This window comes from Amblyomma americanum, chromosome 2 (genome assembly GCF_052857255.1).
Source record: "Amblyomma americanum isolate KBUSLIRL-KWMA chromosome 2, ASM5285725v1, whole genome shotgun sequence".
Taxonomy (NCBI): domain Eukaryota; kingdom Metazoa; phylum Arthropoda; class Arachnida; order Ixodida; family Ixodidae; genus Amblyomma; species Amblyomma americanum.
In genome coordinates, this window is record NC_135498.1 from 91,808,463 (window position 1) to 91,824,697 (window position 16,235).

The following is a 16,235-nucleotide window of genomic DNA, read 5'->3' on the forward strand; positions in this document are numbered from 1 at the left end:
TTGAAATGAATTGAACTGTGTTTGATGGGTATAATTAATCGAGCAATACAGTTTGACATAGATTAATTAATCAGTCTGAAGCAAACGTCAATGGACTCAAAGAGGGGCAAAGAGAGGCGACGAATGTCGTGGGGGCGTCAAAGTTTTCGCATTCCTCCAATGCAGGCAGCCGCAGTGATCTCTAACGTTTTTCTAACAGCCCTCGCCCCTGGCGCACCTTGTCGAACTGGCACCTCAGACAGCGCGCAGACGACGACGCTCCTCAGCTTTTCCCTCGACTTCTGGTTCGTCAACGTCTAGGACTCGAAGGGCATCATCGGTGGACTTTGGCCCGGCGCAATTCGCTCTAATCAGGTGTGTATGAAAACAGCGCCAAGCTTCATGACCTGTCATTAGCTAACTGCCTCGGTGCTACAGCTATCAACTGCATACACCTGCACCCATACACGTGCCCCCAAAATAAAATGGTTTACCTCAATACCATAAAAAAATTCCGCGTGTTTCTGCTCTTGTTAAGACTAACTTCAGGCTACATATCTTCTTTGTCGCAGAAATGAGCAGCTGTGAAACCGCATGTTCACAGACAACCTAACTGTGGGCTGACGAGCCGCAATATATAAGTTGGGGTATGTCGTAGTGGCGCTAGATCGGGGTATCACGTGAGCTGTGCCCGCAGCCTCAAGGGTCAATCTACCTCTCCCGATACACCTTCGCTTATCCTGTGCACAAGGGCACATGCGGGAACACCGAACATCATTGCATAACCGGCCAGTGTCCCTTGTAAGTGTGAGTGTTCTAATAGACAATGGAGGGGCAACGCATCTAACATGCGTGACTCTCTTTCGGGTGTACGCGCTCCGCACCGGTGGCGTAATGGTTTGAGCGTCCGCCTCGCATGCGGGAGGTGCGCGTATCAATCCCCAGTGCCGCCGGGTACCCACCGGTTATACAATGGGCACAAGCTTCCCCTGCCTGGTGCTCGGTTTCTTTAGGATGAAATGCGTGGGAAATGAGTCCTTGACACCACCTTGAGAAAACGAAAACCCTTGTGTCATGGCATTTTTTGGTCACAGATGCCCTTGCGCCATAAAAAATCGTCATCTCTCTATTCGAGAGGATTGATTCTCCGCACAGCGTTGTCTTGTTTCCGTTCTCGACGTATGAGCAGGACGCTCCGTGTATGGCTATAGTTGACTCAGAAACGGAAGGGACATGCATTTCGTTGCTGAGAACTGCTTCAGGCGCCAACAAGTTACGGGTGTTTTGCTGCCGCGCGTAGCCCCGTGCAGGAACATGGTGCCGTCGCTCAGCCGCTCAGTCTGCGGCGGCTGTCCGCTGCGGGCACCAGGCAGCGGCGTTCATCCGCAGCCAGTCTATCGTCGGTGGCTGACAGCGGTGCGCTGGACATGAGCCGACGACTCTCGACCCCTGTGCGCTATGTGGCTCGTTTCGAAGAGACGCCCACGAAAAGCCCATTTTATGGCCATTCACCTTTCAGCGGTGAGTGGAGGTCACGTCACGCGTCGGGTGATGACGGGAACGGGAGGAAGCAATAGTTTGCAGCTGACTTGCCGTCATTTCATTTCATTTCATTTATTTACCTTAAAGGCCCCTTTCGAGGTATTACATAAGGCGTGGGGTAATCAAAATCCTTGTTGCATTTTATCACGATGATATGAGAATTTCAATGTTGGCGTTGAAGGATAATGGGCAGGTGATAGCAGCAACGGAGTGGGAGATGCCGTTCCAGTCTGACGCGGCTCGTGGAAAGGAGGAGGTGCACACCAGCGCACCCGTGTGATGTCGAAGAGGGAAGTATCATGAGGCGTAAAAATAGTCAGCACAAGACGGTCGTTTAGGCAACATCGTTTACTGCGAGCACGTAGATGCCTTTGCCAGCTCGTCGAAATACACAGGAAGAGAACTGCAGATGACGGATGCCCTTTTCAGCGTCGCATGCGAGTTCCTCGGAAATTTCTGGCCCGCTTTAAAATTTGCCTTTCACTTGGAGAGGAAAACAGTAAAAACATGAGCAAAAATGAGCGAGTAAAAACTATAAAACCAAGGAAGCTAGACACTTGATAAATTTGAAACGTAAAAGACCACATGACATAAGAGCGAAGAAAACATTAACAAAACTAAAAGCAAAAAAAAACAAGAACCCGCAAGCTAATAATTATCATTGACGTGATTACACTGATATTCGCTTATAACGTGGCAACATACCTGTTTTCTACGAATTCCTGCTTCCTGTTCCTATTGACAGTTCAACTCGCTATAGTGTTTCTCCAATCAAGGCCTTTATTATTACTATTATGATTATTAATATATATTGTCACTGCTGGGCACCGTGCAGCCGAACACAGCATATATGATGGTGAGCATCGTCAAGCCACTGTTTCTCCCTTCACCTGAAGAATGCACAGTCTTTGTCAAAAGTGTACAGCCCAAGGGGTCTGCTTCTGAGCCTTGCAGCGCGGCTCCTCCGTACTTACGGGCCATATAGTCTCACCAAAGCGAGAGGAACTTAGGTCCTCAACTCTCCCAAGCTTACGTTTATCAATCTGCTTAAGAGCGCCGCTATACGGTTTGGAAGCAAACTACTTGGGCTCTATATTTTTGACAAAGACTGCGCATGTGTGATTTATTTGGAATAAATCTTCTGCTTCAATATTTTTACCCCGAAATAAACTTCCAGTTGGTAGTTAGCACTCGCGTAGTCGCATTATCGCTGTTTGTTCCTTGTGCTCTTTCGTTACGCCTAGGCTGTGTGCGCGTTATAACCACCTTAGCGTGACAGTGTCTGTTATGCGTAATTGTGAATTTTATGTGCCGGAAACTCAAATGCGCCTTGATTTGTTTTTGTGTTCCCAGTCATACAGGTAGGAAGCCAGCTCGGACTGACGACGGAGGCGGCGAAGGCGAGGAGGTGAGAGATCCCTCCTCGAGGAAAGGGAGAAGCGTGCTGTCGCCGGCATTACTCGAATCCGCTTTGGCAGCGGAGCGCCTCGGATTTGTAAACGTAACCTAACGCATAACACAGCCCATGCACGCTGGCTTTCTTGTTCCATTCTACGCAAAGCAGTAGTTTTTGACGGGATATAATTAAGGGTTCCGTTCCGCAGAAAACCCGGCGTCATCGGCGTTGTGAGCGAAAGACCCCTTGAGAAGCTAGAGAAGCAACCTAGGTGGCCCACCTATGTCACATGACCTTGTGGCGTCATCGCAACCTGTCAACCGGATTGTGAGCCAACTGACCACCGTGGCAGGTGGCAGCTGAATTAATGACTGGCCGCGAGAGGTTGCTCAACAAGAGTAACCTGTGTCGCAGAAGCCCCCCCGGTGGCAGCACCTGGCATCGCAGGGCAGTGGGGCTTCGCTTAACCGCTGCACCACTGAGCGAGGCTCGTGTACTTTGCGATGTCAGTGCACGTTAAAGAACCCCAGGTGGTTGAAATTTCCGGAGCCCTTCACTACGGCGTCCCTCATAGCCTGAGTCGCTTTGGGACGTTAAACTCCCGTAAACAAACACAAACGAACAACGAGTGGTGTGGGACTACCAGGGATCTATGAATGTAAAGGAGCCGCCGCGGTGGCTCTGTGGTTATAGTGCTGGGCTGCTGACCCGAAAGACGCGGGTTCGGCCCCGGTCGCAGCGGTCTAATTTGGATTGAGGCGAAATGCTAGAGACTAGTGTACTGATGGATTAATTCTTCGTACCAGTGTTCTAAATGACAGCGCTAAGTCATGGCGCCACGCGCTTAACTCGTTTTCAAAGCCTGTTTTTGTTGTCTATCGTATTCGCGGAATGTTTACGCCGGCCGTCGTTCTCCTGACACCGAAGACACAAAGCAAAGCAACATCACACGCCAAGCCTTTTTTCTGCTCTATTAGCGATTCTTTCGACGGCCGCACATTTGCTGCCACGTGGTGTGAATGACGTGAAACCTCGTCATGCGCGATTTCTGTTCCAAATCAGCCATTCGATCCTGTTCGCTCACCGGGTGTTCGAAATCAATGTAGAATCATCCGCTGCGCTTGCCTCGTAGGCAAGAACACAGTAAATAAAGTTATAACAAAATTGTTCTTTTTTATGTGAATGGCAACACATCTCTGCTTGCCGTGTCTTAACACAGCTGCTCATATGAACCGGAGACACTACACCGGCCTTTTTCATGCAGCGCCCGCCTGGACGTTCACAACGCCTTCCTGCTGGGTCCGTCACTGATTTGCGTGCTAGGAGGAATCTGCGGCTTCCACACTGGCGGCAACAAGAGGGCGCTGAGGGTCGTCTTGCTCGCGTAAGCTCACTGACCTCATTCACTAGGGTCCCGTCCGCGGAGGTGTACTCAACAGATGAAGGCATCGGCTGTGGCCGTGTTTCCATGCCTGTGCAGTTGGTTAAACTTAGCACGAGGTGTTATTACTTATTCCCAAAGAAAAACGATGAAAACTTTCGGAACTTTCCTCTGTCTTCTTTCATCCTTGTACTAAGTCTCGTTATAATGAAACCGTTTATAACGAAATAATGGATACAACAATGCGATGATGATTTTCCTTGGAATCTCGGTCAACACGGGCTATAACGAAACTACGGCTATAACGAAGTAATCGCCGGGCCCCTTCAACTATATGGTAACGAAGTTGAAGTCTTGTCTTCACTTCATCGTTAGGTCACAAGATGGCGAGGGCACCATTTTGGTCGTTCGCCCTCTCGATGTTAACTGCATTTGTCCATGCTGGGACAGAAAACATGTAGGAGAAACACTCTCTGACGACGAGGTGCTCCCGTCGCAGTGCGGAAGTGAAGGACACTCCTGTAAATGCCGTCACTTGGGCGGCCATGACGTTCCCCGGAGCCGCGCTAGCGCTGTTCACGTGCAGCGCGGTCATCTGGATGCTCTACCTGAAACCGCAGTAAGACATGTTCATAACCTCATGTGCACTGCGCAGGCCACTATGGTGTCTCTCTGGCAAGTTAAGAAGCACTCTATCTTAAGTCGCCCTCCTATTCTTCAAACTCATATTGACTTCAAAGCAACGAGGAGAAAAATGAAGACGAAGCTTGAAATTTCAGGTACATCTTAAATCACAACGCTGCCTTTTGGTTCTAGGCCTTAAAATTGCTTGGTACCCTAAATGAGCGCAGTGAGAACCTTTTAAAAATGCCGGTGATAATATCAAATTATCACATCTTGTACCGGCTGTTGCACACTTGGAGGGAACCGGGGGCGCATGACCACCGCACTTCGCGAAGCGTTGCCGTTGACAGCCGGAGAGAATGCGCGCCAGCACGCGCATGCGCGGAAAAAGCAGCCTGCCATGCTTATTACGCATGCGCATTTGTCATCGATTCTCCCCGGCTTTCCCCGGCGCTTCGCGAAGGGCGGTGGTCACATGACCTCGGTACCCTCTAAGTGTGCAACAGCCTGTACATGAGCTGTCGCTCAGACTGGCAGTGCTGAATTGTCGTTACCATTTGAGGAAGCGGAAGGAGTATATGAGGGTCTCCAGACGAGAAAGGCTCATGTGTATAGAACAAAAAATACCGGTGTTTTAGCGTATGACAACATATCATGACAGTAGCTTGTAAGTATGCTGCCGTGCTTTTGATAGCGACTTCCCTATAGAGCGCGCACGGAAACGAGACTCAGACGTTCTTTCGCAGTGAACCGGAGCCAATGTCGCCTCAGAACTTGGCCGTCATCAAAGCTGCAGAAGTGGGAGGGCCAAGTCGACGAAATCACAGGTAAGATATTTCTGGCCGTCCTCGTGGTAGTGCTTATCTGTTCGTCACGGCAAGTTCTAGCGTGACTGTGGTGCGCGAAGTATCGATATGCAAAGAATGGTACAGTGGTATCAAATAACGATAAGACATACTTCTAGGAAAGCTGCTGAGTAGACATACGCAAGGAAACTAGGGACTCGTAATGACATACATATGAAAGAAGCCAACATTCGCCGAAAGCAAAATGCATAGGAGAGTCTTTATCGTTTTTTAAATTTGTGGTGTTGATCAATGGAAAATTATTAGTGTAGTTATTTTATCGCTGAAAAGTAACTGATTAAAACGGAAAAAGCAACACATGCCGCCACGGAGATCCAAACCCACGACCCCTGAACTTCACTTCGGACGAACAAATATCAGCAAAATCTAAGACTGGTGATTGTAGTACTAGTGCACTAAAAAAGAAGCACTCCCCTATCCTCCTTGCTTACGGTGAGGTGACTTCATATGTTTGTTATAGAACCTGGAGAGTGGTGATGTGGGCGGTTTGTTGCATGCGTAGTTTTTATCACGAGTGTACAGGGAAAGTATAGATACGGAACGAGCGAAAAAGACAGACAGCGCCACTTGTGGGCCACTAACTGTATCGTTCCTGTGCTGCTTATTGTGATCAACACTGCTAGAAGCAGCTGCTGTGGTTTTAGCAGTTCTGCTTACTTACGAGCGCACTCACCGAATTCGTTTTAATTTTTTAATGGAAACGTTACTATGTTGCTTTTCAAGAAACCAAATGGTTTTTTTTCACTCCCTTTGCCTGTAGGGGTGTCAAGTACGCCGGTGTCGCATATGCGGCCATCTTCAGTTTGACTTACGCACCTTCGCTTCTTCTTGGCATGGATCACCGGTGAGTCAAGACAGAGGGGACTCCATACTTCTCTTTCAAGGGAGGCATTTTTACTTATTTTTCTTAATTAACCCGCAGTATATGTGACTCCGAGTCACAGTCGGTCACCCTACCTCCCCGACTCGTCTGTGTGAATCTGTCGTAGCTGACTGCGTGTTTTGTGATGTGGTGCAGTGTTGCTTGTTGAGGACACTTGGTGGCGCTGTGTGTGCCCAGTGTGGCTCTGCTGAGTGCGTTGGCATCGATGACTCTGGCGACGAGCCTGCTCACGTCGTGCCTGCGGGTGGCCTTCGACTTCATCCGCAACGTCTGGCAGACGGTGCCTTGGGGCGCTGTCTTACTTCTCGGCGCTACGCAGGTCGCCTCCAGTCTGCTTCAGGTATGCACCCCGCATGCGCTGAGAAGAGTCCATACTTTGCTGACGAGATACTGGCTCAAGGAACGCCTTACTGGAGAAGATAATCTACCAGCCTCTTGCATGTCTCACAAGCGATCGTTTATTAAAAATTGAACTGTCGGGAAATGTCTTCATAACTTTAGCTTGAGCGATACCTCGTAAGCTGAGATACCCGAAATAGTTCTAATGTTTTCGTCAGGCCCGAGCTGAAGTCAGCGTCACTTTGAACACGTTTCTCAAGTCGGGGTGATCTTATGAATGTACACAAAACATTTTCCACATGTATGCCCAACAGTTCTTCCTCCATTAGTTTTCTTCATGCTCCCTGATACGGGCTTCTGTGCCGGCAAAAGCGTGCAGCAACGTCTTCACACGTATATTTAAGTATATGCAGAAAAAAACGCGTATTAAAAATTAGTCTAAAAATTATCCCATGGTAAAGCAGGAGGAATTTGGGAGCTGTTTGTCCCCTATAGGAACAAAAAGCTGATATACACAAAGCAACCAACTTGGAAGGCTGGTCAAAGCGCCTATGTACTGAATGTCTTCCAATAGCTCTTAGGCTGCAAAAATAATCTGTTGTTTTTTTTTTGAAAAAGAGACACACAAGATGAATCTGCATAACAATGAACACGCGGTACGACGAAGAATATAGAAGGCCAGACAGGTGGCTGATGAGATGGCAGATGATGCGGAAGAGAGCGAGGCGCCCTTGTCATTGACCGTGCGCAGACTTACGACGTTCCCCACGAGATTTTCAAGATTGCGTCCAGCGCGTTCTGGCATCGGCGGAGCTCGCTCGAAGTGCAGGCCATGCTGGCGGTCGTCACTTCGCTCCTGGCCGAGACCACGGAGAAGCAGGTGCTCGTCGAGATGATGGCGCCGGTCGTAGCGCACATAGTGAGTGCGCAGCGACGACCAGACAGAGCGGGTACCAAATGTGCCAAATGACGCGCGCAGAGCTAGCCATTTGTGAAGCTTTCGGCTATATTCAGTTGTCACGTCGACTTCGGTCGTAGAAACAGAAGCCGCTTCAGCGTTAATAACCATTTATTACTTCCTGCTCAGTTTAACTGTCAGTGAGAATCGTTGCTGTTAAATTTGTGAATTACACATGCAACTTTCAAATAAAATAAAGATGCGACAGATTTCTGCATTACCTGACCCAGGCCTAACTATTACAAAAAGATTACTGCATCAGCAATGGGCATGGCGCGCACGCTTGACTGGCAAGAGCAGAACGAATTCCCACGGCACTATGTCGGTCGGAGGCTTTAATTCTTTCCATATCAGAGAAGAGCACATCCTCTATATGCCAAAAACCTTGGCGCCACTTGTGGAATAGCCGGCCAGGGTCATGTTACAGCCGGCGACCTCTCCTCCTTTCCTCTTAAAATTCCTCTCTGTCTCTCTCAGGCGCCACTTAGCTATATATTCGGGTTCTTGAAACATATTTGGCGCTATATTACCCCAAGCGCCACATTACGAGTTAGACTTGCACGGCACAGTAACATCAACAGCGGGATCTGCTGGAACCTTTGACAAGCGTACGACGCTTGTTCCTGACCTCTTCGCCGAGTGAGACTCGCTGAAAACTCGGGCTGTGTCTTCGATGCACGATGTTCCCGGTCTGAAAGGCGCTGAGCTATCTGGGTCACATGGCAATATATCGCGCGTTCCCACTGCCAATCATTGAACGTTCACCCTGTCGTGTACACCAGAGAAAGTTCCATTAGCAGCTACAGTTGTTATGTAACTTGGCTTTCTAGTGTGCCACATGCTGTGCTGTAGGCGCTGTAGCTGCGGTTGCCGCACTGGTGATTTTGCTTTTGCGCACTATCGTCATCTTGATGCAGGCCGAAATGAAGCGCATGCACCCGACGTACCTGGCGACCCCTGTGGTTGTGTGCGCTTCGAGCGGCGTCATAATGCCTGCGTCGGCTCCCTTCGCTCTGCTGCACGACATGGCGCACGTGTCCTTCTGGAGGCTGGTGAGTGCTCTGCGCCAGTGTTCGCACGTTGACGCTGTTGCACCAGCGTTGCCTACGTGGACTTGCCGATTGGCCACAGTGTAAAACAATGGGAGTGGCAATAACATTAGGCATAACATAATAGCGGCATGTAAAGAAGTTACGTCGGGCGCTTGCACGCTTGTTTGAATGTTCCTGCGCAGGAGTGTGCGTTGCTCAGTCTGAGTTCCATAAATACGCGAGTCCGCCCTCCGGGTCACAGACTTGCACCCCCAATACTCGAACAAAATGTCTACCCTCGCTCCCCGCTAAGCAAAGGATGCGATAAAAATGTTTCTACGATGTCGACTCTTTACCGCTTTCATACTTGTGGCTAAGCCCCTCTCTTGATTTCTGTTTCGCCGATGGTACAGCATTAACAGCGAAAGTTAGAAAAATGGTGGCCTTTTTTTCTTGATTGTGGAAGAAAACAAAAAAAATCACAGGGCGGTTACAAATATCTAACGAATAATCCACTGTTCATGAATCATTCGTGATCGTCAAAGAATGAATCATCGTCATCATCATCTTCATCATCATCATCAGGCTGGCTTCGCCCATTGCTGGGCAAAGGCCTCTCCCATGTTTCTCCAATTAACTGTGTCCTTTGCCAGCTGAGCCCAGCCTATGCCTGCGAAGTTCCTAATCTCATCCGCAAACCTAACCAATATTAGTACTAATGTTAGGGTTCATATATCAAATCATTAGCCTCATGCGCAGGAGGGAGGGGCCGGGTGGCATATGCTGGGCTCATAGGTGGCAGATGCATTTTTACCAGAGTGGTGGTGGGCTTGCGGACGCCGACAACGGGGAAAAACTGAGAAAAGAGCTAAGAACCGCTAACGCTGTAAAACGAACTGGAAGAATTCTAGACTCGTCGCTTCTTTTATCCTATGGTTTCGAGCGAGCCGTTTCATTCGAGAGTCCCCCCTTGGGAGCTGAGTGACGCGGCTGTTCCCTTGTTTTCTGTTTCTCCAGTTTATCATTGGCCTTATCGCCAAGATCGTCGTCGTGGTCATGGTCATCATGACAGTCAACGCGGCAGGCAAGGTGGGCCTGCTCGACGCCCACACGACTCCTAGGGAATGAACCGCCGCCATTCCTGGAATGGACGCGGAGGACCAGCGGAATGGAGAAAAGGGGCGGAAAGGGGGGGGAGGTTGAGCTACAGACATTTTTTCGGCTGATTTTTGCGCTAACAGTATGTTACTTTGTGCACACGACATTTCTGCATGCAGCGACGACTTATTTTTAAAGCGCCTCCATTCTTTCGCATTACTATAGGACTGACTGCACGCGCCCGTTGCGCTCTTATCGCAAGGAAGCTGTTTAGTTTTCGGATACTTTTTTTCAGTTGTCGCTTACTAGCGATTTTTTTGTGCCACTTAGTTTCCTGGAGTTCCGCGGCCGTCGAAGCAATGTTCGACCACAGCAATTTAATGATGGGCACCCGAGAAGAAACATGTGTATTAGCGGAGTCTTTGTTTAAGTTACTGTGCTTGGCAGTTCAAGCTGAGTGTGCGCGGATGTGAGGCGAGTGCACAAACTGTGCTGTGCGCAGTGGTGGTGATTGGTTTTTTGAACGTCAGTTGTGTTGGTGGAGAACGAGATTTAGAAGTTTGCTAAGTGCCAGCAGAGGATCGGAGCAAGCAAATCTCTCGCCGTGTTTAGGTCATACATGTGCAATGATGTGGCCACATCACGCGACAGTGCTTTGAAACGGCTGTGCTTTGATTGCTTACAGCCAATGCAAGGATGATTGGTTTCAAGGAAGTCTGAGTTTTCTAAAGTGCCCCGCTATTCCCTTTTGCGTTGCGATATCATGTAGCCTGCAGTGCAAACTTTCCTAGCTTGTAGATATGTCGTGCCTTGCGTCAGAATGGCTGCGTCTGGCGGACCTTATTACCATGGCTCGTAAAGGAGATCGCAGCGCATCTGGGAGAAGATGAACAAAGCGGAGAGATGTACTTTTATGCTACTTGTGCGCCGCTAGGATAGACGATGAAATGCTGCACCGGAGCCTGAGTTCTTGCTGTTATGAACTGCGCAAAAGTTCAGTAGGATATTCGACAGTGCACTGCCATATCTATGCGCGCCATTAACTCCCATCTCATTGTGTGGAGGTAGCCTTGCACATACAATAAAATGTCGCCGTTGAGTACGGCTGTCACGGCTGTGATCATCTCTGGATAAACATTTCTTTCATAATAATGCATTAATTTATTACAACCCTGTCACACGGGAACAGCGGCACTCCCTAAAGCCAAGCTAGTTTTTATCTCGACGGAGACAAGTAAAGGGTAAGTGGATAACGTTTCTCTTCAATATTAATCTCATCTTTACTGGTAATTACATCGTGTCAGATAAGTATTCCAGCTCGGCTGGTTATGTTAAACTCCCCTGTGTCTAATAAAGTTTCCGCCATCACCACCGGGCGCAAGAAAAGACCCCCCCCCCCTTTTTTTTTTCTTTCCTCCGTCGTTAGATGCACGTGTCTTGCACTCCGAAAAGCGCCCGCTGCCAAGGAACAGAGAGCGGATGACGGTTTTATTTCATTTGGCAATATACTAGGCGTTCCAGGTAAAATAGTCTCCGATGAGTTTAGTGTTTTCATTGGGCGCGGGATATACGATAAGAGAATTTAAATCTTTTGCGCTCAAGTAGCACCACGGTTGTGTATTTGGATTTCTCGCGCTATCTTTTAGAGCTTGAAGAAAAAATGACAAGAAGTTAATATTTAAAAAAAATCCAGCTAGTCAGTATAAACTAATTAATCGACTGTGCAGTGCGAAAATAAAGTCGGGCAGGGTTTAATCATGGTTATACCAAAGGTCGAGCGAAAGCATTTTGGCAATGGCCCGGACCAGATTTAGAGGTCGTCATCGTGTCGGGCACGCTCACTTATGGTTGCACGCTCAATATGGTTGGACACTCAGTTACGGTCGGTCCAAATCGGCCGAGGTCAAATTTCGGGGCTGACCCGGGTCAAGTTTAGAGACTGCTATCGTGTCGAGAATATTGAAATTAGCCTGAAAATAGATTTTGGTCCAAATCAATGAAGGTCTAATTTCAGGTGTGGGTTGGACAATATTTCGGAAACGACCTGGGTCTAATTTGGAGACACCATCGCATTGGCCATAGTCAAAATATGCTTGCCATCTGACTTAAGGCTGTTGCTATGAGAGCAGAAAGTTGGTCTAGTTGGTCGATATGCATACTGAAGAAGTTGGCGCGGAAAAACGGGATGAGCGAGACAAACCTCTTTGTTTGTCTTGCTTGTCCTCGTTGTTCCGCGCCAACTTGTTCAGTCTGTTTCTATGAGATCGCTAATTGTGCGAAGGTCACTTCAATATCATATACGCGCACCGGACTGAAACTCAAGTTTTGCCTTGAATAGATACTGCAGAGTAGGCCACATGATCCTCAGCAGTACTGAACCCATTTTACGCGCCTAGGACACTCCTTCAATTGTTAAAAACGCGGTTACATTTAGCTGGACACCTGATCTATTTACATGGATGGAGAGAGAGAAACGTAGGGCAAAAATTCATCCCATTACTCAACAAAACATTGGCTAGTTCGAGCACATACGGTAAACACACAACAGCACAATACAAGCATTTGCGGTAGACATGGTTGTACACACAGATGCATATCAAAATAAAATGCATTAAAACATGCAGGTATGTCAGCAAAACGATCCAGTATGGAATGTTACTACTAGCAAGACGGATTTATCTCTTTCAATTACTCATTGAGTCTGCTATCGAGAAAAATCTGAAAATTTGCATGTGTATTAGCCGGTACTGGTAAAATATTCTCCAAACTGTTTTGATAGCCTAATTCACGAACGTTAGTATAAAGACCAATCCAGCAAGCCCGGGCAAACCATTCCTGCATTGATAACAGAGTTCATTACCCCCTACATTTGTTCGATTTCGTTCATATTGGCCAGAATAATGTGACTGCAGTGCGCGCAGCGCTTTAATAGTAGCTTGCTATATTCGTATAAATATGTTTTGGTGCTGTACGCGTGGTGTTTCGCTGTAAAAACTGTGGAGTTGCGCAATGTTTTTCAACTAACTTCAAACTTTTGCCGTCGCTTGCGAGATCGCATTGTTTTTTCAGCGATAACAGTCAAGCAAAGCACGCAAGCAGACGACAGACGACTTTCACAACACCTTCGGCATCTCCTTCGGACCCCGCCGCCGCTGTTTTTTTTCCACGCGCGAGAAAGAAAAAGGAACTGCAGTGGCGTAGAGTCACGTGGGAGAAGCGAGCGCCCGCCACAACTGGTTTGCCGGTGTCCGACAGCTCTTCCGATTAGAGCATCCCTCCGCTCCTTTGCTGCCGCGGTTTTCGGCTGCGTCGCCGCCGCGCCGTAGAGGAAGCCGGCGGTGAGAATGTGGCCTTACGGCGCGTGACGTTTTTCAGGTTGAGGTATCCATCGTAAAGCGGCACAGTTACTGCGCCGTTCCTTCCCTCGAAATAAACTGGCGGCTCTCATACCCGCCGTTCACTCCATCCCGTCGACGGGAAGGAGTGGAAGCACACGGGCGCCTTCCGCCTGCATCGAAACGCGGCCGCCGCGGCCATGTTCGGACCCGGGCACTCCAGCTCGATAGCCGGGCGGCCAAACCACTGAGACACGGCGGCGGGCGGAGCCCAATAGCCATTGTGAAAAAATTTTCATTTACATAGGTACACATTCCAGGATTAACGGATACACTCACATTCCCAGGTATAGACATGACGCTGTGTAAGGCGAGTCAATTAAAGAGATATCATAATCATATTTGGACAAATAACAGGAACTGTTCATTTGAACCTACGGGATAGCACACAGAAGTGAAGCGCCACACAGAAAAAGAAAGACCTTAGCGCCAGTTCGGCCGAAAAACAAGAACGAGGGGATCGTTGTTAACTGAAATGAACGCGCATGACCACTGTCGGGGACACTCCTCTTCCCCCAAGAAAAAGAGCTCCTCGGACAACTCGTCAGTCGTGGGATGCAAAAAGTATAAAGAAGCGCCCAAAAAGTTCCGCGTCAGGGTTCGCCCCGGAGATGTGTCTCCCAGCAGTGTACGCAAAATACTCTTCAAAGGAACGGACAAATTTGTGAAGGCAATGCCTGCCCTGTTCCGCGGTCGTCCAAGAGCAGCCCGAGCCACAATCTCGGCTCTGCCTGACAAAAAAAAAATAAACTGTAGTCTGCACGGGCCTTATGACACGCAGGGAAGGCTTAACAATGTGACAAAAGTATACCAGAAGACACCAAGCCTGACGGACTGAACACGGTATAGCTTCTCAAGCAGAGGCAGGTCAAATGTCTGCGCTCTTCATACAGGAGCTGTAATGCCCTCCACGACCGAAGACTGCACACCATCCAATATTCCAGCACAGTCGTAGGTCACACGTAAAATGCGCATCTGCGCACACCCCTGTAAAGATATCGCAGATGTGACACGAGTTTGGGGAGACCACACAAAAATGTAATGACTGAGTAATTAAGAGCAGCCCCAGACAAGGAGGCGTACTCACGAAAAACATTTAAAGCCTCAAGGAGGCTGCAGTGTTCAGCCACGTAGAGAGTAGTGTCACGCGCATAAGCGGCAACGCGCACCGCCTGGCTGCCTGGCTGGCAAAGGAAGACCTCTAATGAGGGAGTGGCGATCGATTGCCAAGAGAAAAGGCTCTTATGCTGGAACAAACAAAAGCGGGAAGAGGGGACACCCTTGACAGACGCCGCGGCTATCATCAAATGCGGTACTTTCCCGGCCGTCGAGGATCAGAGCGCTGGAAAAAATACCCCTGTGCCATGATAAGCGCACTGTCCAACTCTCCCGAGATCACGGCATATACAAAACGAATTCTGCATTTATGCAAAGTTGGCCTCGCCTCTCAACATTCCGATAGTCAGATGATATTGGCATCCGCTTTGACTCGGGGGGAGGGGGTGTTTAGGGGTGGCGACAGAAAAAATAAATTCACTGAATATGAGGGGAGAGGTCTGTGTTCTGAACATGTTCTGTGGCGCCAGTCCAGCTTTATCACATGCTGTCGCTCCTTTTTCTATCCTACCATTTTGCCTGCAAAGGGCTGTGGGGGTGGCTACCTTGATGGCAGTCTACACGGCCTCATGATCTTCTCCCCTCATCTTCTTGCAGCCACTATTACAACTATTTGAATTAATCGCAAAAAGGTAGACATAGCTTTGGAAGCTGTGTTCTCGACGTCACTTCAAACACGGTTGCGCGGTCTGACCATACATGGAAAGTCGTCCGGTAGCACCCGAGGCAGGGCCGGTTGTAGAGAAAAACGCCTGCTCCCAGGCGCTGCTGTCTCCCGTCGCCCAGCCGAGTCGTGACGGGATACCGCTGGCGAAGCCACGTGACCGGCTTCACACACTGCCTGGTGTGTATGTAATGCGCATGATGCACCTCTAACAACGGCACTTTTACGTGCATGAGCCTCAGAGAATACGGCTTTAACGTAGTTATACGGAGTACAGCCGCCCCCAGACTTAACACGAATGACGGAAATCGTGGCCTAGCCTGCCGCCAGCGCCACGAAGCGGTAGCGATCGGTGCGAGATGACACCTTCGGTAGGTTTACGGTGGCGGACGATAGCTGGTGCGCAGCTCGCTTTGACTGCAATTTGTGATTCCTGCGATACGAGAACTGAAAAGAGCGTTGCCGGGGGCCTTGGAGGCCGCATCGGCGAGCAGAAAGCACAGAAACGCCCCTCTGACGAGAGCGCTGTCCGGCTGTCCACGCGGCAAACAGGCACACGCGAAAAAGCACTCAAGGCTAGCTGTGCACCAGCTATCGCCAGCCACCGTAAACTTGCCGAGAGCATTGTCTCGCACCCATGACTATCACTTCGTGGTGCCGAAGGCAGTCCCGGCCACGCGTTCCGTCATTCGTGTTAAGTCTGTGGGCGGCAGTAAGTACATGTGCGAAAGCATGTGTTTAGCCTGGTTGGCTCATCCATGGTTTTGCTTTGCTAAGACGTCGCCACGTCTGACGAAGGTATTAAGGCGAGAGCCTTTATAGGATCGTGACTCGTCAGCGGGTTTGTTCGCACAAAATCGTCACACCACAGCTGTCAATCAAACTAGTGACGTCATCGAATAATCCCTAAAGAGAAGCAAAAAAACATTAAAAATGATTAATAATCAGATATAGAATAAATTC

General features: G+C 49.0%; 1 protein-coding gene across 1 annotated transcript; it reads left to right on the plus strand.

Moving 5' to 3' along the window:
* Positions 1 to 1,406: 1,406 nt before the first annotated feature.
* LOC144119876 (uncharacterized) lies at positions 1,407 to 10,127 on the plus strand. The gene is made up of 10 exons (XM_077652394.1): positions 1,407 to 1,500; positions 2,875 to 2,929; positions 4,182 to 4,301; positions 4,798 to 4,917; positions 5,669 to 5,749; positions 6,549 to 6,632; positions 6,849 to 7,011; positions 7,762 to 7,929; positions 8,886 to 9,020; positions 10,017 to 10,127. Exons 1-10 carry the CDS (start codon positions 1,407 to 1,409, stop codon positions 10,125 to 10,127), a joined length of 1,131 nt encoding a protein of 376 aa, XP_077508520.1.
* The last annotated feature ends 6,108 nt before the right edge of the window (positions 10,128 to 16,235 follow it).

What these genes read in the sequence shown, in the direction of transcription:
- LOC144119876 (XM_077652394.1), top strand. Translation starts at nt 1,407, where the DNA reads ATGAGCCGACGACTCTCGACCCCTGTGCGCTATGTGGCTCGTTTCGAA. An exon ending in TGGCCATTCACCTTTCAGCG is followed by an intron (nt 1,501 to 2,874) that starts GTGAGTGGAGGT and finishes TTGTGTTCCCAG; the next exon opens with TCATACAGGTAGGAAGCCAG. An exon ending in CTTCTTGGCATGGATCACCG is followed by an intron (nt 6,633 to 6,848) that starts GTGAGTCAAGAC and finishes GTGTGTGCCCAG; the next exon opens with TGTGGCTCTGCTGAGTGCGT.